Genomic DNA, 20,895 nt, shown 5'->3' on the forward strand with positions numbered 1-20,895 from the left:
TAACAGAACTTAGAACATGTTTGATACTTCTGAACATTTGATGAATGGGTTAACTTAGAGAAACTTTGAAATGGACCAGATAGCAGTAGTAGATGTCTCCCTTTCATTGTAAAGTACTTGAAAGCTTTTAGATAAAATGATGTTTAGCCAAAAAAGGAGGATTATCAAGCTTGCGAAAAATAATGAATGAATGTCTATACCATAAAATTTAGGAGCAGAAATGGGTCATTCAGGTCTTGGAGTCTGCTCTGCCATTCAATGAAATCATGGCTGATCTGATAACCCTTTTTTTTTTCTCCCATTTTCCTGCCTTTTCCTAATATTCCTTGATTCTCTTACTAATTAGAAATCTATCTACTCTCAGCCTTGAATATATTTAATGATCCACCTTCGACTGTTCTCTGCGGTAAAGAATTCTATAGATTCATTATCCTCTGAAGAAGTTGCTCCTCATCTTTGTCTTAAATACACATTGAGATTATGCCCTCTGGTCCTAGATTGTCCCACAAGGACAAACAACATTTCCCTATTTACCCTGTCAAGTTCTCTAAGAATCTTGTTTGATTCAATATGGTCACTTCTTATTAGTCTATATTCAATGAGTACAGGTCCAACCTGCTTAACCTCTATAACACTGCCACCATACCTGATATCAACATAGTGAATAGGGATTACCTCCAGCGCTGTTATATATCCCTTTTTTAGATAAGAGACCCAGAACTGTTCACAGTATTCCAACTGTGGTCTAACTATTGCCTTGTATAGTTTGAGCATAGTATAGTTTTATACTCCATTCTCTTTGGGAACATTTCATTTGTCTTCCCTATTAACTGCTGACTGTGGATACTAGCTTTCTGTGATTCATTGACAAGCATTCCCAAATCCCTCTTCTATAGTTTTCTGCAGTCTTTCTTCATATAAATAATATTCTTCCATACTTCATGCCACTGTGCATAACCACACATTTTCCCACATTATATTCCATTTGTCATCTTACCAAATCGCTTTACATGTGTATATCACTCTGCAAACACTTTGTGCCTCCTTCATCACGTGCCACCCTACCCTTTTTAGTGTTATCTTCAAACTTGGCTGTAGTATCTTCGTTCACTTCATCCGAGGCATTTAATATACATTGCAAATAATCCTAGCTCCAGTACTCTGGAAATGTCCTCCTTATTCCAACTCGGTTTTCTATTATCAGGCCAGTCCTCTATCCATACTATCATACTACCTGCAACACCATGGGATTTTGCCTTGTGTAGCATAATAGATGGTACCTTATTGGATGTCATATTGCAACTTTATAAGACTTTGGTTTGGCCACACTTAGCGCATTTCGTTCAAGACTGGTGGCTGTATTACAGGAAGGATGTGGAGACTTTGGAGAGGCTAGAAAAACTTGGCTTGTTTTCTCTGGAGCAGCAGAGGCTGAGGGGAGACTTGATAAAAGTCTCTAAAATTATGAGATGCATAGATAAGGTTGACAGTCAGAATCTTTTTCCCAGAGTTGAAAAGCCTAAAACTAGGGAGTATGCATTTAAGAAGGGCAAAGTTTAAGGGAGATGTGAGGGAGAAGTTTTTTACCCAGAGATTGGAACGTGCTGGTAGTGGAAGCAGATACGACAGGGTTGTTTAAGAGACTTTTAGATAAGCACATGAATATGCAAAGAATGGAGGGGTATGGACCAAGGGCTGTCAGAAGGGATTAGTTTAATTTGGTGTCATGTTCAGCACAACAATTTGGGCTGAAGGGCCTCTTCCTGCGCTGTACAGTTTCTATGTTCTATTGTTCCAAAATTGAAATATATTGCATCCACTGCTTCCCCTTTATCTGTCTTGCATGTTACCTTGTCAAAGAATTCTTGTAAATTTGTTGGGCATGATTTCTCCTTCATGAAGCCATGCTGAATTTGCTTGAATTTATTATGTATTTTGAAATTCTCTGCTATTACACCCTTTATAAAAGACTCGAACATTTCCCCAATGTGTCTCCCTCCCTTTTTTGTATAAAGGTGTTACATTGGCAGTTTTCCAATCTAGTTTTATGTTTTTAAAACCATTCTCATTGTCCGGCCTGATATTACTTAAAACTTTATCCTTAACGTTCATTTTCAACCTGTATTATATTTTTGCTTATCTTTTGTCAGTGTTTAAAACATTCCCAATCTTCTGGCTTACCACTAATCTTTTGCCACATTTCATGTTTTTTCCTTCAATCTGATGCTATACTTACCTTGGTTAACCATGGTTGTCTTCTCATTCACTCAGATGTATCTTTGCCGTGAGCTATGAACTATGTTCTTAAACGTATGCCATTGTTCAACCATCTTTTCTGCTAAAGTCCATTCTTGGTCCACTCCAGCCAGCTTTGCCCTCATTCCTTTGTAATTATTCTTATTTAAGTTTAGTGCATTTGTTTGTGAGCCGAGTTGCTTTCCCCCTCAAACTGAATGCTGAATTCTACTATTCACTGTTTCATGGGGGATCTTTTATTTTGGCATGATTTATTAAACCTGCTTCATTACACACCATCAGATCCACAACATATTGATCTGGAAAATGTCCCAAATTAGGTTCTTCCTTCTGATTTCCTTTGCCAATCTATCTCGATCCACGTGAAGATAGAATTCATTCATGAGCAATGTACTGGCTTTGTTACATTTCCTCATTATCTCCTGATCTCCTTATCTGTCCCACTGTACAGTTAATGTTACAGTGCCTATGGATTATTCCTGCCAGTGTTTTCTTTCCCTTTTAATTTCTTCACTCTGCTCATAGGGATTCTAGGTCTTTCTATCCGGGATTATTTCTTGCTTTTGTACTTATTCCATCCAGTGCTAAGAATACAACCCCACCATCCTCTCCTCCTTGCCTGACCTTTCAAAAAGTTACACCTCCTGAATATTTAGTTCCTAGTTTTGAACTCCTTATAACCATATCTCTAATGCCTGTAAGATCATATCACTTAAAGTGTGTTTGTGCTGTTAACTTGTTTATTTTGACCCAAATACTACGCACACTCAAGTAAAGATCTCTCTTTTCTTCCCTGCGCCCCCACCACAATTAGTTAAAAGCCCTATCCAGAGCCCTAGTTATTCAATTTGCCAGATATTGATCTCAGCCCATCCCGATAGAACACCTCCCTTCTACCCCATGACTGGTACTGGTGCCCCATGAACTGAAATCCATTCCACACACACCAATCTTTTGATTCTCTCAGTTAACTCCTTGACTTTATGCCAGTGAATTCCAGGGGTCGAAATTTATCCCTCCTGGAACTTTTCAGAGATTTTTTTTTTCAGGGCCTTTCTTTTTCATTTTCATAACTTTTTTGCTTTATGGATTTATGAATTTTAAGGTTTCTGCCTATTGATAATGTAGTACATTTCCGGAAGACTATATATTATTAGGTCTTTAAATATTTTGTGTACTGTCCAGAATAAAATTGAAGTGACTTGGCACAAGGTTAACTTGGCTTAGCTCAGCAGTACCTTTTATAAAATTTAATTATCAGCCGTTAAAACTAGGCAATATTCTTTTATTTTTGTTATATTAATTTTAAGTTTCTTTTGCTTCAATAATTGTCTTTAGTGAATGATACATTAAGATTCTAACTTTGAGGTCCACCTGTGTAACACACAAGTACCCAACTGAGTTGTGCAATACCAATCATCAAATAATGCACAGTTTACTTCATATTTCAGTGATTTTTTTCTTCCCCAGGTTGGGGGTAGATTGGATTGGCTGAAGGAACATTAATTATGGTTCTTTGTACCTATGTTTAAAAATGAGCCATGATATTGAGATTTTTTCTTCATAATCCATTTTATTGAATTTTTTAGATTTTCTCTGTAGACTAGACTAAACTAGATATAGCCCTTGGGGCAAATGGGATCAAAGGTCATGAGAAAGCAGGATTTGGCTATTGAGTTGGGTGATCAGCCATGATCGTGAAGAATGGCACAGCAGGCTCGAAGGGCCTAGTAGCCGCCTTCTGCTCCTATCATCTTTGTTTCTATATTATCGATTCATTTTATCAGTAGCATTTTAGGATGTTTGAATCAGATGTTGGGATCATGGAAGAACCTGAATTGACATTTGAGGTTGAAATATTCAAGTTTAGCAGATAAACTAGAGTTTCCATTTGAAAATGTGACAACTAAAGATTGATTGAATGGATTCCAAATATTTTCTCAGGTGTAAAATATCAAATAAACATTAATCCTGCTGCTTCACAGCAATACACAAATTGTAATCACCTCCAGCTAACCATATGAATTTTTGTCCTTCTCAGCAATGTCTCACTTTATCTACATGTGACTACAGACCCATAGCAATGTTGTTAACTCTTCACTGACCTATAAAGTGATTGCACAAGCCATTCAATTCAAGGGTAATTAGGAATGGGCAACAGATGGTGGTCTGGCCAATGGTGCCCTTATCCAAAGGAAAAAATGAAGAAAGTATTATCAGAGAGAAAGCATGAATGCACCTATTACAATTAAAAAGCCAAGACAAAAGAGTGTCATAGGAATGTTAGGTGTGTTAGCCATGGTATAAACTCCATGTGGGGTTATGGGGATGGTGTGGGGGTAGGAGGGTGGTCCTGGGTGTGATGCTGTTTGAATGGCCTTTTTCTGCACTGTAGGGATTCTATGATTCTTGATTCCATGAAATATGTTTAAATATTCATCTGTGAATGTGGGATTAAAATTTTTAGGCCTGCGAATCTTCATGAGACATTCTAAGGTTTTACAGATGCGTCAGGTGGGCAGAACTTTGAATGTACATACATACAAATATATGAATCGAGGGAAATAGTAGGCTACTCAGCTATTTTGATTTCCAAAGTAAAGTGATGCTGTATCTGAAATGTTACCTCTCTTTCTCTCTCTCTCTCCACTGATCCTGCTATACCTTTTGAGTTTCTCCAGCACTTTGCATGGAGGAGCAGAAATAAATACAGTAAGGTCATGGCTGATCTGATTGTAATCTCAAATCTGCAATCCTGCCAACTCCTAATCGTTCCTTGCCTCTCCAAATGCGCATAAATCCTGTCTTTCAGAATCACTTCCCACAATTTACCCACTACCGAAGTCAGACTCACAGGTCAATAGTTCCCAGGTTTCTCCTAACATCCCTTTTTAAACAAAGCCACAACATCTCTAGTCATTTGGCAGCTCGCCTGTATTTTTGCAAGGAGCCCCGCAGTTTCCTCCCTAACTTCCCACAAAGTTCTGGGATACACTAGATCACTAGATGGACATTTATCCATCTTTGTTTTCTAAGACCTCCAGCACTTCCTCTTCTGTAACGTGAACTGTGTTCAAAACAGCGATATTTATTTATTTCCAAGTTCTCTAGCCTCTATTTCTTTCTGTTTTTAAAAAAAAAACTGACATGAAGTATTCATTTCGGTCCCATCTCTTGAGGATCAACACAAGGACAACCTTTTTGATCTTTAAGCGGCCCTACTCTCTCCAGTTGCCCTTAATGTACACGTAGAATCTCTTTGAATTATCCTTAGTCTTAGCAAGTAAGGTTATCTCATTGCCTTTGCCTTTGCCGTTCGGATTTCCCTCTAAGGAATGCCCTTACACACTTTAATACTGTTCAAGAGATTCATTTGAACCCAGTTGTTTATATCTAATATTTGATGCTTTTTGATTCTTGACTGGAAGCTCAATATCTTATTTGATCCATAGTTCTCTAATCCTACTAGCCTTACCTTTCACTCTAACAGGAACATAATTACTCTGAACTCTGGTTATCACACTTGAAAGCTTTCCCACTTATCAGGCGTCCCTTTATTTCCCTTATTTATGTCTAGCTTTCACTTGTTCGAAATGTGTTCAGTTTGGTCCATAATTCCATACTTGCACTGGAAAGGATGCAGAAAAGAGTGAGAGTGCCATTCCTTGTGAAAAGAAAATGAACAGAGGGATACCTGAGGAAACTTGATACAAAGCCCACCATTGTAGATGCTGGAAATTCTCAGGAGGATCAGGTAGCATTTATGGAGAGAGAAACACAATCCACATTTCAGGTTGCAGACATTTTCTGTTTTTATTTTGTGTTGAATCAGAGTACCTTAAACTTTATCGTCTAGAAAGAAAGAGATAAAGGACAACCCTCTTCAAGGTGTGACTTTGTAAGTTTTAAAGGATGCATTAATTATAATTAATTAATTAAATAATTAATGGCTGCTATTATAACCCAATCTTTAAAAAAAATGCTGAAAGTGGTAACTCCAAGTTTGACGAGACTTGTAAGGAAAACTTAAGTCGTGAATAATTTAACAAAAATAATTCCAGGTATAATTGGATGATTGTTATTGCACTAGACTAACTAGCATTGTTACACCAAGTAGCTGGTCCCTTAGCTATTAATACATATACTTCTGCTAAATTTGAGAAATGAGTTGTGCTGTTTAGACTTTTTGATTTTTAGTTTTGATACTTCAGATCTGAGGTTACATTGCAAATCTGATTATATTGGTTAGTTTCAGTTAGGTTACTTGTCCTGTCTAATTTTCTTAGACAGTACATGTGACATTTTGTTCCTTCTTCTGTTTCCTTAAACTCATTTGTTTCACAAATGAGGGACCATGTGTCTATTCTGATTTAAAATGTATGTCTGCTTTCTCCTCTGCAGCAGGGGATGCCAAAGAGCGACTCTACTGGGTGAACCAACTTCAGGCTTCTGCCAAGCACCACACAGAAAATAATACCAAGGTGAAGGGTTGCGAAATTGAAGTATTAATTGCTATACTGCAATGGAATGTACATTGCTAACATTTACAGCTATAATAGTCCTGTTTCAAAGAAAGTTTGATTTATTCATTGATTTCCTAATTCCTGAAAATAACCTGCAAACAATACCTAATTCTCTTTTCGTTAAATGATGTCTCATGTCGATTGGTATTTTTTGTGGTCAAAGTTTTTATAAAAAAAAAAAACTTTTAAACCACATGACTGACCAACAACATATAATGCAACTTGGTTGTATCTTCAATCTTGTACTAAGTTGGTTCACAGCTCTTAAAATATGTACTAGTGAAATAAATGTTACATGATCTATCAGTGCAATTAAAGAATTCCTGAGCGCTTGTGTTACTTCAGAACTACAAAGGACAATTTGCCAGTGAAAATATTTGAGATTTACTTTAATATTTGATTAATTTTATCATCTTTTAAATGTTTCCCCTCACTTAATAAATCAAATAGGTGACACTTAAACTAAGGGTTTTCCTTTTTGATAACAGATCAGTACTTAGTGCCTAGCATCAAATGTTATAAAACTGTAATAGTTAGGTCTCCAGCAATGCAAAAAATAACCACAACATGTAAACCTGCGTAATAATCATTTGATTTTTTTCAGCTAAAAAGTTAATATTATACCTTTTTCTCATTGGCCAAAGTGTGCAATAGTTGATTAAAGGTAGTCTTTTTGAATAACATTTGTATCTGATGATATGAATCTCATTTTGGGAGTGACATTTTTCATTTCTACCAAGGGTAATTTTGTTTGTTTGATGCTGAGGGGGCAACTTGTAGTAAAGTACCATGGACATTTGCTCACATTTAGTAGAATGGGTTAGCTTTGCCAGATGTGGGAGTGAGGAGGAGGAGGGGTATTCTTTTGGCAAGTGAATGTTGATCAAGAATATGACTAAAAGCATTTGAGTTTGAGTGGAAGTTCTGACAGGTGGATGTTGTGTACCTCCTGTGTCATTACTTTAGTTATCCTCCCGTGTGCTGTTTTTGTTTTTGTTCAAAAAATGCCAAGATACAAGAGTATTCCTAATTGGAAAACTACTGTCTAATAGATGAATGGAACCTGTGCAGCAGAAGGCTAGATTCTTTTTTAAAAAAATCCTTTAATAAATTTCAAAATTACCTGTGATATGGAGGTCCCGGTGTTTGACTGGGGGTGGACAGAGGTCAGAAATCGCATGACATTAGGTTATAGTCCAACAAGTTTGTTTGAAAACACACACTTTTGGAGTCTTACTCCTTTGGGTGTTCGAGAGGTAGTATCAAATTCAGAATTTATAAGTAAAAGATCAAAGGGTCACACCTCTAAGGATGAACTAAACAAACCTAAAATGCTATTAAATCATTAATTAGTTAGAACATTTTAAATGATTGTATATGTAAATCCCTGAATTCCTTTTGTCGTCACTGAGAGAAATAAAGGTTTTAGCAGTATATTGAAAAGGTGACACTTCAGGTCAGGCAATGCATGTTGGGTGTGAGACCTTGATTGGAGTCTGTTTATGTTTTAGTTTGGTTTTATTTCTAAAGTAGGAATTTATAAAATGCCACACTGGCCGACCGACCAAAAACTGTGGTTGTGGAACAAAACAGAATGTATCTGCACATACAAATTCACCACATAGATTCATGTGTCTGAGCATGGGTGAGAGGCTGTGTGTGTACAGGGATTTACATAGACATATTAATCCAATGAAATCTCTCTCTCTCTTCCCCCCCTTCTTTCTTTCTCTCTCTCTATCTCTCTCTCCCCTTCTTTCTTTCTCTCCCTCTCTTTCTTCCTTTCTCCCTCGCGCTCTCCCTCTCGCGCTGTCGGATCAGTTCTTTCTCTCTCTCACCTTCTCTCTGGCCCTCTCTCTTTCTCACGCGCCCCCTCGCTGTTTTGCTCGCCGCTTCGTGCGCTCTCGCTCTCTCTCGCTTTCTCTCTTTCTCACGCGCGCTCTCTCTCTCTCACGCGTGCTCTCTCGCTTTTTCTCTTTTCTCTCGCTCTCTCGCTTTTTCTCTCTCTCGCGGTCTGCCCACAATCTCTTCCCCGCTCTCGGTCTCTCTCTGTCGCGCTCCAATCCCCACCTTTCTGTCTCTCCTCTACATTCTACCTCGCTGTCTCTCCGTCGCCACCAATACTGAAAGCTCGTGACCCACAATCCATGTTTGCTTGGTTTATGACTCTGCAGTGGCACTCAAGTCAATGCACTTGAGACCGAGGGACGAGAGTGAAATATACTGAACACAGCCTGACCACAGAGCTGAGTACTGCAGCCGGAAGCTCTAATCCACTGCTGTCCTGAAAACCGAATGTCAGCCTTGAAATATCTACTGTATTTTTTCTCACGAGGAACAGAAAGAACAGGATTGTTTTTAAAGCATAAAGGCTAATTTTTTCCCTTAGTCCGTCCAAAATTCTAACCTTATTGGATTCTTTATTTGAAATGTTATCAGGTCTCTACACATTGCCAAGGAGCAAGGAACAGGAAGGGATCAGCTTTCATACCCCTTTGTGCATGCAGTTTACTGACTGTCAGGTGTAGAACTAACCTCACTGAGAGCACAAAGTCTGACATCAGTAGTGGGGAAATACTAAGTATGAACCATCTGATAGCAGAGTACTTGGAAGAACAGTGACAGGATCCGATGGAATCAGAATGTATTTACAAAAGGGAAACCATGCTTGACAAATGCTTTTTGAGCTTTGGACCTAAGATGAGAAATTTTTCTCACCGAGAGTGGTGAGCATGTGGGATTCTCTGCCACAAAGTTTTCAGGAAGGAGAGAGATGTTCTTGGGGTTAAAGGAATCAAAATTTAAAGGAGAGAAAGCGGAAACAGTCTACTGAGTTGCATGATCAGCCATGATCGTATTGAATGATGGAGCAGGCTTGATATGTAATGGCTTACTCGTTCTATTTTCTGTTTCCAAGAGCCTGAATTAGCTGATGTTGCTTGTGGTATGGTACTGAGCTCCCAAATTGGGGTGAGGAAAGATCAGTAGAGCTTCCTATTTTTTATTGCTACCCAGCACTTGCTAGTACGAAGTGCGTGCATGTGTACATATTGTCATGTAGCAACAGAGTGAAGGCTTACAGAATCCCAAATGTTGACTCATTTGACCCGTTGTCTCTGTGCTGGATAGGAATGAACTACTTTGCCTAATCCCACTTTCCAGATCTTGGTCTGTCAAATGGTTCTATATGATCTTGCCTCTGGAGTTTAAAAAGTCTACAATCCAGGGTAAAAAATGCATTTTTAGAGGAATCTCAGCCTCCATTATGCCATCTTATTGCATGAACATTTGGTGTGAGAGCGTTACCAGCTCTATAAACAAGTTTGGTTGATCTCAGTGCAGTTGAACTGATCATGAGAGATTTGGGATTATCCAGAAATTAGACAATGGTGCCTTTTCTAAACTTTGATAGGAGTGCTGAGGAAGTGTTACTCTGAATCAGATTCGTTCATGTTGGATCTGTCTTGGGAATGTATGATAGGATAATGTAGACGGAGGTTTATTCTGTGTTTAACATTTGCTCTGAGTGTTTGTGCATCGACAGTGGCATTTTGGCTGGCAAAGTTTGTTTGATAAGACTGAATCAAATTAACTCTGCATTAAGTAAATTACTTGCTTATAAATTTATTTTTATTTATTTTAGAGTACTCCTTCAATAAGAGCTAGAAGTTTATCTTTACTTCCTCCTGGGATATCAAACCCAGCATCTCTTGGTAGCCAGAAGCACCTGACACACAGTGGGCCAGGAATTATCACTATCACACATCACAAGTCTCCCGCAACCACCCGACGTGCAAAGAATCAGTGTCCAGGCCGTCTTTTAGATGTTAAAGAGGTAAGTTTGAGAACTACCATAGAATGATGAAGATTGGGATGTTTGGGCTAATGCATAGATCATTTTAGATGGAACAATTTTTTGCTTTTTATTTGAGCTCCAGAATATCCCTATTACTGTTCCTCTGAGTAGTGTTCTAGGCTCGACCATCTTCAACTGATTCATCTTTGATTATTCTGTCCGATGTGAAAGTCAGACATGTATTATTCAGTACCATTCATTACTTCTCAGTCACTAAAGCAGTCTGTGCCTGGATGCAATAAGACTCGTCAGCTTGGGTGAATGAATTGTAAGTAACATGCATACTGCAGAAATGCCAGACAATGGTCACTGCTCACAAGAAAATCTAATCGTTTCCCCATGTCGTTCAATGGCATTATCATAAGTGATTCCTCAATGATTAATATGCAGGGAGTTACTGTTGACCAGAAACTGAACTGGATCTGCTGTATAAATAACTTCTGCTACAAGAATAGGTCAGAGGCTCAGAATGCTACAGTGAATAGGTCACCTCCTGACACACATCTTATCCATGATATACAAAGTACAAGACAGGAGTATGTTGGAATATTGTCCACTTGCCTTGGCTGAGTGCAACAGGCCTGACACTATCCAGGGCAAAGCAGCATCCCATTCACTGGTTTGAAACCTTCACTTCCTCCCCCACCAATGCACGGTGAGAGCAGTGTGTACCATCTACAAGATGCCAATGCTGCTTCGATAATACCTTCAAACCCATGACCTCCATTCCCTAGAAAAGCTCAGGCATTCAGGATATGGGAACACCACCACCTGCAAGATGATGGCAAACAAAGCAGAGAATAAGTTAGTTGGATAGCAAAAAGATAGAATATCATGTTCCACAAGATTTGATGTGAGGCTCTGTTAATATCGCGAGTAGTTAAGTAGGTGATTGGGGTTGTTGATGTAATGGTAGAACAGGTGGGGCTGATGTATGGAAGAAGTGAAAGACTGAGTAGTTAATAAATATATTCACAATGGTGGCCTGTTTGGATCCAAATTGACTTTGGTAGCAGAGGATGATTGCCTAAATGTGAAGATTAGAAACTAAAAGTTATTTTCAGACAAAATATAATTGGAGTCTTTTTTTTTTTGAGAAAAGAATAGCTGAAACCAAGTGGAAACTGTTAGAGTATGACCTCTTACTAATGTTTTGTGAAGCTGACACTTAAGAATTGATGGAAAAGTGAAGTGGGTATGTGGACATGGGCTATATCTTTATGGAGAAAAGAAAGCAGGGTATGGCCTTGGCAGTTTTGCTTCCTATTAGAAATGAGATCAGACATAAAATGTTCAGAGGACGAAGGCTCCACAATTCAATACTGAGAAAGGTTTAGAAATTCTATTCAAATTTACGAATAAAATGCATGGTCAGACTTTGATAAATTTAGAAAGCAGGTTGGACATTCAACAGAAGAATATATAATAGAATTTAATAGGCTATACACAATTTCACAAAAATTCTACATTGGGATTCTTAATTCAGTGCTTACCTTTAATTTGTTGGGCTGTATTTTAGAGGCAGAAGGACAACTAGAAAAATTGCCAAATAATATACAGTGCAATGTCACCCAATGCTAATATCATGTCCTCAGCAAGTTGTTTTGTCTTCCTATCATTCCGACACACCTTAATGTACACTCTGTGTCTGCAGCTGCTGTAGAGATGGCTTGCTCGGCAGTGGAGCCTATTGGCCTTAGGAGTTTGGTTGGGCAACCCTGGAGGCACTTGTGTCTGGATGAGCCAGACACGCTGAGGATCTTTTTGACAGAAGCAAATTGACCCTTCTCAGCTTGAACCCTCAAGAGTCCAAGGGGGCAGGGAAGTTGGAGGTGGAAGGCCCAACCACTTCTGGAGTGTTGTGAGTGGAGACTTCGGATGGGGTTGTTTTGTGATTCCTCCTCCAGGTAGGTGCCTTCTGGCACAGCCCTGTTGTCTTGAGGGTATGCCACCTGCAGTGCACGCCTGGTTTCATGACAACTTGGCACCGTGCATTTGGTCTTCGGGACCAATAGCTGGGATGCAGCCGTGTGCCTCTCCAGCAGCCTTTGAGAATGTTGGGCCTTGCTGTCCATGGCAGGCGTTAGTGTCCGCGTTGGTAGCCAGTTCGTTGCATGACTCACTCCATTGCTGCAGCTTCTGGGGAATAAGGTCCATTACATTCCACATACTTGCCTGCCACTTTTGTTTCTCCCTGTGCATGTGGACAAAGTCCCTGATTGCTTTTAATACAGGGTCTTCTGCCTGAGGCTGAGTACCTCTGAGTGCCAGTGTCCTGGAGTGTCTCTTCCTCTATCATCTACGAAGCTGTTGCAGTGAGATGCTCTCTACATTGTGATCCCACGCCATTTAGGCTTAATATTCCCACCAAGGTATCACAGATGGGGGGATGTATTGCTTCCTCTGTGGTCTTGGTACTTTGGTCCTTAGTGATCAAGCAGATGGTTTCTGGCAGAGTCAGCTGTTTTGCTACACAATGGTGGATGCACTGGCAGTACTTGCAACACAAAAGACAATGAAGGCATTGTGGTCAGTGGTTAGAAGTGGTGTGCAATGGGTGACGCTGACAGTGGGGCTGATGTGAGAGTTTTATTAGAATGAAGAGTGGTTCTCACTTGGTCAGCAAGACAGTGACATTTCAGCATTTCTACAGGAGCAGTTCCTGTGAGGGCCAAGATTATTCTCTTGTATGGGGTGATAAGTCTAATGTTGAAAACCCCTGCATCTTTACAGATGCTGTCTGCCCTGTTGGTGGTCTCCTGTAAAGAGAGGGAGGAATTGGGTGATATCAAAGTGGTGACACAGCTGTTAATTCTGGTGCAGTGGACAAAAGGTGGTGAGGTCACTTTCATGACTGAGTAGCTGCACAGAGGACATGCAGAGTTAGTGGTGCAGTAGATGAGGATGTGACAGGGTGAGGGAAAATATTGCAGGCTTTGGTGAGTGTGGCAGAGCATTAGTTTTGGTTGAGGAAGGTGCAGTAGCAGCAGCAGCAAAAGTGTGTGATCAGAGTGGAGTGTGGGACTTGACTTAACCTGGTGTGGCATAGTCACTGACCACTTTCCAATGCAGGTGGTCATTTCTCTGGATCATTGAGACAGCACTAACCTGGGTGGCGACTTTGGACTTGGCCGCCAGGGTCTGGTGTCATGGCCGCCAGGGTCTGTTTCTGTGCTGGTCCTTCAGGAAAAGGACTCCTCTCCTTTACACCATCCCCTTGACCAGAACCTCCAGGTCTTTCTTGGAGAGTCACAGTGTCACCTTCCTCTTCTCTGACACCTTCTGGAAATGTCCTTGACTGACCAAGGCAGCTTCAGAATATCAGTGCCTGTCTGTTGCACATAAGATGGCACAGCTGCAAGTGTTTGCTGGTCTTTTGGCAGATATCTGCTGAGCGGTCTGCTGTTCTGGGAGCATTCCATAGTACGATGGGCTGGAACCTGACACGGTGGATACTATAGTGCTGGGGCAGGTACTTAATGAGGTAAGTTTATTGAGATTTGAAGAGAAAACATGTTGGACCTTGTGGCGAAAATCCTCCAGAAAACCCAATGCAGCTTGCACTGAACTCATGTTTTATTTTTGGCTAAGGTGTCAAAAATAGACTCCTAGTATGTACTGGAGTTAGATTTTCAGAAGAAAAAGATGTTTTAGGAATAGATCTCAGAAATCCTTAAAAATATTCCTGGGAAAACATTCATTCCCAGCGTCATGCATGGCTTAAATTTAGCAGGAACGACCAACTTCAGCCTGTATCTAGGCATCAATGCAAAAACGTAGAGAAAATTTGGTGAGTCTTACAACATTGTATAAAGTCATAGAGTCATACAGCATAGAAACAGACATTTCGGTCCAACTGAAACTATCATAAATAAATTTTAATCAAGGAGACATGGTGTATTGCAAAAGAGAAGAGCAGAAAGTGTGGAAATATGCAAGTAAGGTTAGAGGTAGAGTAGAAAAATAATAACTTTACAGCATGGCAAATAAACTGTTAGGGTGCATTCCTCAAGGTTAATTGACATTGATTACAACACTTACAGAATTTGAACAAGTCATAGAGGCATGATGCAATTTGCGTATACGTATGTTGGAAATTATGAGGAACTGATTTGAATGTGAGCAAAGTAATAGAGGTGCAGGCAAGACTGTTTTCCCCAGAAGACAGCAACCCAAGGTTGGTGCTAAAGTAACTTAAATACCAGGAGGATCTAGTGAATGAAAGAATTCCTTCATGCCTATGTGCTAAGAGATTAGGGAAAGCCACCAGCAAATACAAACATTGGCTAAATGTGCATTTTGAGGGACAGGACCCTAGACCTATGGATTGGCAAAATAAGATAATTAATATGGAAGACCAGAAAGTGCAATATGCATCATGGGAAGGGGACCTGGAAGTGAATGTGACCCCAGGAAAAGACCATAAAGCTGTGAAAGAAATTCAGAGGACAGCATTAATGGTGGGACGGGGGGAATCTTACAATGATTCAGAACGTAATGGGGTGAGTAGAGATTGTAGCTTGACCTGAACAAGGAATATGGAACAGTGTGTGGTTACCGTGCGAGTTTAAAACCCTTATGATCGAGAATGGCTGCAAACAAATTAGAAGATAAGATAAAGTATGCCAAACAAAAGTGGTTACGAGCTGTAAAGAATTTGGTGTACACATTGATGTACTGGATAGAGAACAGCCAGTCTTATCCTAGACATGGATGCGCACAGAGAAGTGTTGTTCTTTCATGTGACATATAAGGCTAATGTTGATGGTGGCTCAAGGTTTAGAAGAAAAACTTGATGATCAAGATGTGAATGGATTTCCATATTGCAGTAAAAGTGATCTTGAATATCTCCTTGGCTGTTTTTGCAACATATTCTTGGAACTTTAACTCAATTGTTATGCTTCACTAGGGTAGTGTGCTGGAAGTAGGTCCCACAATTCCCAGTCATCTCAAATTATAAAGATTTTTAAAAATAGACAAAATTCCCCAATTTACCTGACATTCAGACCCAGTTTTCTGTACTTGACAAAAATGACAATTTATTACAAGTAAATAGGCTCGAGCTACACGTGAGCAATTATGAGCCATCAGCAGCAGTCAGCTCTTCTGACCTTTTGAGCCTGCTGCATCATTCACTATGGTCATGACTGATAATCCAAGTTGGCATAGTTTTCCTGCTTTCTCCCCATTCCCTTTGATCCTTTGGACTATATCTGTCTCCTCTTGGAAATATTCAACGTTTTGGCCTTAATCTCTTTCTGTGGCAGAGAATTCCACAGGCAGACTACTCTCTGGGCTTCCCAGCCCTACATGCTCTAACCTGTATCTTCAGACTATGACCCTTGGTTCTGGACTCCTCAGTCATTGGGAATATATTTCCTATGTTCCCCATGTCTAATCCTGTTAAGATTTTTTAGGTTTCTATGAGATACCCGCCTCATTCTTTGAAACTTCAATGAATATAGTCATAACTGATTCATTCTCTCTTCATACATCAGTCCTGCCATCCTAGGTATCAGTTCCTTGTTGCACTGCTTCTGTAGTCAGAATTTCCTTCCTTTGATAAGGAGACCAAAACTGCACTCGGTACTCCAGGATCAACTCACTAACATCCTGTACAATTTTTGAGTTTAGATGAAATGGGGTGCAAGGAGACTTGTGTAGAACACAAACACTGTCATGAACCAAGTAACCTGTTTCCATTCTGTACATTATGTACTATAATAATATTCTTCACATGCAAAGCTCCTTGTATTCCTGTGCTTTGGTCATCTTTCTGAATTTGGAGCAACTTAAAAATTTTAAATCCTTTCATCGCTGTTACATTTATTTATTAATGTTGACAGTACCACCGTCATCAAAATGGCTGAGAGCAGGTTAGGGACAGGGATAAAAATGAAAATTTGTGAAACACACCACCCAAATGTATACATGCTTGTCACCATTTTGTTTATAGCAGCTGATTGTGAAGTGTGACTGTATCCCATTTTGAGAGGCAAGACACTTCATAATATATAAATCGAGACTTTCACAGACTTCTCATTGCGAAGAAAATCCATCAGTTATATTTGTTTAATAGATTCATTAAAATAATTTCACATGTTGGAAGTAGGAAAGTGGTTTGATTCTGCATAGGAATGAAGATTGTCAATTGACAATGTACCTATATTGTGATGCCATTGACATCAACATTTCTAAGCGGTACACTCCTCTGTGATATTTCCCACACAGGTTATTACTGCATGGAATGCCTTCATTGGAAACAGCCTTTTGTTTAGTCCCAGAATAATCTCAATTTTAATCTTCAAGAAAGTAGAAATGATCAAACAATATGCTGATAATGCCATGGCTGCGGGCTCGTTCCCCATATGGGCCAGCGAAGCTTTTTTGGGGGCGGCACGGTGACTCAGTGGTTAGCATTGCTGCCTCTCAGCACCAGGGACCCGGGTTCAATTCCACCCTCGGGCGACTGCCTGTGTGTAGTTTGCACATTCTCCCCGTGTCTGCGTGGGTTTCCTCCGGTTTCTTCCCACAGTACAAAGATGTGCAGGTTAGGTGGATTGGCCATGCTAAATTGCCTGTAGTGTTCAGGGGTGTGTGGGTTATAGGGGCATGGGTCTGGGTGGGATGCTCTCAGGGTCGGTGTGGACTTGTTGTGCCGAAGGGCCTGTTTCCACACTGTAGGGATTCTATGATGCCATAATTAAATAGAGATCCAGGCCACTTTAGCAATGTTACCCGAAATTTTAGTATAATGACTATAACTTAAATGCTATAACAGTAACCCTTAGCATGTTAAAAGATTTATTCATTGCTTTTAAACTATCATTATTTTGATCTTGCTACATCAAATTTATTAACATTTTCTCATACCAGAATCAGTAAAAACAAATTTATACAGTATTTGACGTACTAACCTTTCAGCGATCAAGGTTTTGGAATACTTGATTTTACTCAGTTATGACTTTAGTTTAGTATGACTACAATCCTTACTGGTTACTTCAAGAGAAATTTGGGATTTTCTTCATTTTTGCTCTTTTATTGAAAACTTAATTTTGTGTGTTGCTGTTGGAAGAGAAAGAATTATTGGGGAAATTTTGTTTATTTCGGATTGTAATAAATTTTGTGTCTTAGCTTCACCAGTGCATGTTCCTTATAAATTCACTATATCATTAATTTTTATTTTTAATAGATGATGAGTCAGGCAGAAGGACAGCAAAAGAGTCTTGTGCATTCAATAGAATCTCTCCCACCTTGCGGACCTCTATCTGCATTGGATCAAGATTTACTGCTTTTGAAAGCTACCTCAGCTGCTACCATGAGCTGCCTTGGTGAATGCTTGAACATTCTGCAACAAAACGCACAGCAAGCTGTCCAGCATAGCAAAAAATTGTCAACTGGTGAGTATTATGGTGTCAAGCAACAGTGGTAGCTCAGTTGAACGCTGAATTATTACTGGTTCATCCCAGAATGTTTTGAATTTAGTCCCAGTCACCTTAATTTGTTCATGAAATGTGAGCTTCCCTGTGAAAGGCAGCATTTATTACTTTTTGTTATTATTGCTCTTGACAACATTGTGGTAAGCTACTGTCTTGAATTAAGGTGGTCTATGATACGCGCACAGTCCTTTATGGTAGCAAGCTCCAAGGTTTTAACCCAGTGTCAATATGTCTCCAAGTCAGGATGATGTGTGACTTGGAGGGGAACTTGCAGGAATTAATGTTTTTATATGCATCTGTTACACTACATTAAATTATATAATCAGGCTGTCTCAATTTTGTACATAGGATGTCAATGAATATGCGCAATAAACCCACTAGATCCCACAGCCACCTTGAATGTACTTTCCTCAAACCCTGCCTCCTGAGGGTGCCATTCCATTCTCCTAGTTTGTCCATCTCTGTTGCATCAGTTCTAATACTACAGTCTTCCATATTAGTGATTCTGGTATCTTTTCCTAAATCCTGAACTGAGAATTCTCCCTATCGTGGTTGGCAAGGTTCTTAACCACGTCTGTCCCATTTTCTGAGCTTTCATTCTTGCAGTTCCACCTCTTCCAAGAATAGTGACAGTATTCCTCAACTCCTCTTCTTCCATTTGACCTGTTTCTGTATTTAATGGATCATACTCCACCATCTCCATTATGACACCACCATCAAATATATCTTCCGTTCCTGTTAGCTTTCAGCATTTAGATTGGCCTATTCTCTTCGTGATACCTAGTCCACTCTAAATCACTCTTACCAACCCTCTTTCTTCCTAAGGCATGTTACCATGCAAGCAGTGGAGATGTAACGCTTTGAATTTTTTATATCTTCCCTCCCTTCCAATTCCCCAAACACTCGGCCTAGTCACAGTAGTGACTTCTTATTGTTCTTCTTTCAATTTAATATATTATATTCACTGTTCGCATTACAGTCTGCTCTACATTGAGGAGACCAAATACATATTGAGTGACCTCCTTTGTTGAAAAATCTCTGTTCGTACTGCAAACATGACACCGAGCTTCTAGTCGCAGATATTTTAATTCTTCCTTGCTGATTTATTACCTTTTGCTCCCTGCAGTTTTTCAGTGAAGCTGAGAAACAACACATTGTGTTCCAAATGGGCACTTGGTAGCCTTCCAGGTTCAACATTCAGTTCACCAATTTCAATTTATTTGCTTTACAATGGCAGTTGTCCACCATTCCATCATTCACATCTCCTCTGGACACTTGTGTATTTCTCTCTTTGTCCCATTACTACTCTCTTTGGCAACATACTATAATTTCTTTTGTCACTTAATGTCTCCTGTCTTCCAACCGAACACAGACCTTCCCCTCAGCCCAACCCTTCCCTAGATTAAACATTTAGGTCTTGAATAACATGCAGGTCTGACCAAGGACCAATGAGACTTTAATTGAACAAAAAAGTACTGGGGAAACTCAGCAGGTATGTCATCTCTGTGGAGAGAGAAACAGAGTTAATGATTTAAGTCCACTGACTTTTCTTCAGACCTGAAACTTTATCTCTTCCTTTCCGAAATGCAGCCAGAACTGTTGAATATTTCAGCATATCTTTTTTTCTGAAGAAGGGTCTAGGCCCGAAACGTCAGCCTTCCTGCTCCTCTGGTGCTTGGCCTGCTGTGTTCATCCAGCTCTACACCTTGGTATCTCGAATATTTCAGCATATTGTGTTTTTATTTGTTATTCCAACTGTTTACAGTCTTTCAACTAATCCTTAATCCTTGGTAGCCCAAAGGCCCTTTTGTGGAATCACCTCTAGAGTTGCATTTAATGGTGATGATAGTGGTCTCGCCCACTGGCTAAGGAATTTGAGAGTCTCCTATAGCCTGTTTAAGGGAAATCTGCTGCATTAAGTGTTAGGCATTAGGCATTTAACTGGATAGCAGGGAGCCTTCCCTTTGATCAAGGATTTTAGGCCATCCATGGCTCTTCCCACCACGGAATTAATTTGGATGAAAACAGAAAGCCAAGTGGTCCCTACCTTCCACCTTCCTACCTTTTCTAAAACTCCCCATCACTACTATGCCAGTGGAGGGCTTTGAATGATCCTTTGTGTTTATCTTGTTGCATCATATTTGAATATTCAAATGCATCTATTGTTTCTCTTTATTCACTTGTCCTTGCATATAACCTCAAAAGAATTACTCTTAATGGTTTTGTCAATGCCACTAACTTTTTCAGGACCTTTCTAGAATCTAGGGAATTCTGTCAGGTTAAAAATAATTCATCTAATATCCCAGTAGCCTTGTCTTTTTAAAGTCCTTTGACGTAGACCGTCTGTTCCAGGAACATTTTGTTCTATTAATTTCACCAATGCAATTTCTGAACAAATACTAATTTCTTCAAGCTCCTCATTCTCAGTAAAATCTTGGTTCCAAAATATTTTTGTATGAGGACAGATAGAAAGCATTTGTTCAATGTCTCAGCTATTTCATTATTTCCCATTATAATATCTATTTCTTAACTCTAAGGTACTAAACCCCACTTTTGCCAACTTGTTCTTTTTCTCAATACGTATAGAAGAATTTACAATCCAATTTAATATCTCTGGCAATTTCATTCTCAAAATGTATCATTTTTTTTTCTTTATCAATTTCTTGGTTATCCTCTGGTGAATTGAAGAATTCTTCAATCTTTGGGCACTTTTACAATATTATATGTCAGCTTATTTAATATATTGCAATCTTTAACTACTCTTGTGGGCCGCAGTTGGACCACTTTTGTAATAGGCCTATCATTCTGAAAGGTAATGTTT

General features: G+C 39.5%; 1 protein-coding gene across 2 annotated transcripts in view; it reads left to right on the forward strand.

Annotated features, from left to right (window-relative positions):
• Positions 1-20,895, forward strand: part of LOC109924677 (oxysterol-binding protein-related protein 10) — a 185,135-nt gene that overhangs the window by 47,743 nt on the left and 116,497 nt on the right. For both annotated transcript variants that reach the window (XM_048615375.1, XM_020524675.2), the window contains exons 3-5: positions 6,658-6,737; positions 10,423-10,614; positions 17,828-18,035. In XM_048615375.1, the coding sequence (XP_048471332.1) occupies positions 6,658-6,737; positions 10,423-10,614; positions 17,828-18,035 (480 nt within the window). The remainder of the gene's footprint in view (positions 1-6,657; positions 6,738-10,422; positions 10,615-17,827; positions 18,036-20,895) is intronic.

Source organism: Rhincodon typus, chromosome 2 (assembly GCF_021869965.1).
Source record: "Rhincodon typus isolate 14 chromosome 2, sRhiTyp1.1, whole genome shotgun sequence".
Classification (NCBI taxonomy): Eukaryota; Metazoa; Chordata; class Chondrichthyes; order Orectolobiformes; family Rhincodontidae; genus Rhincodon; species Rhincodon typus.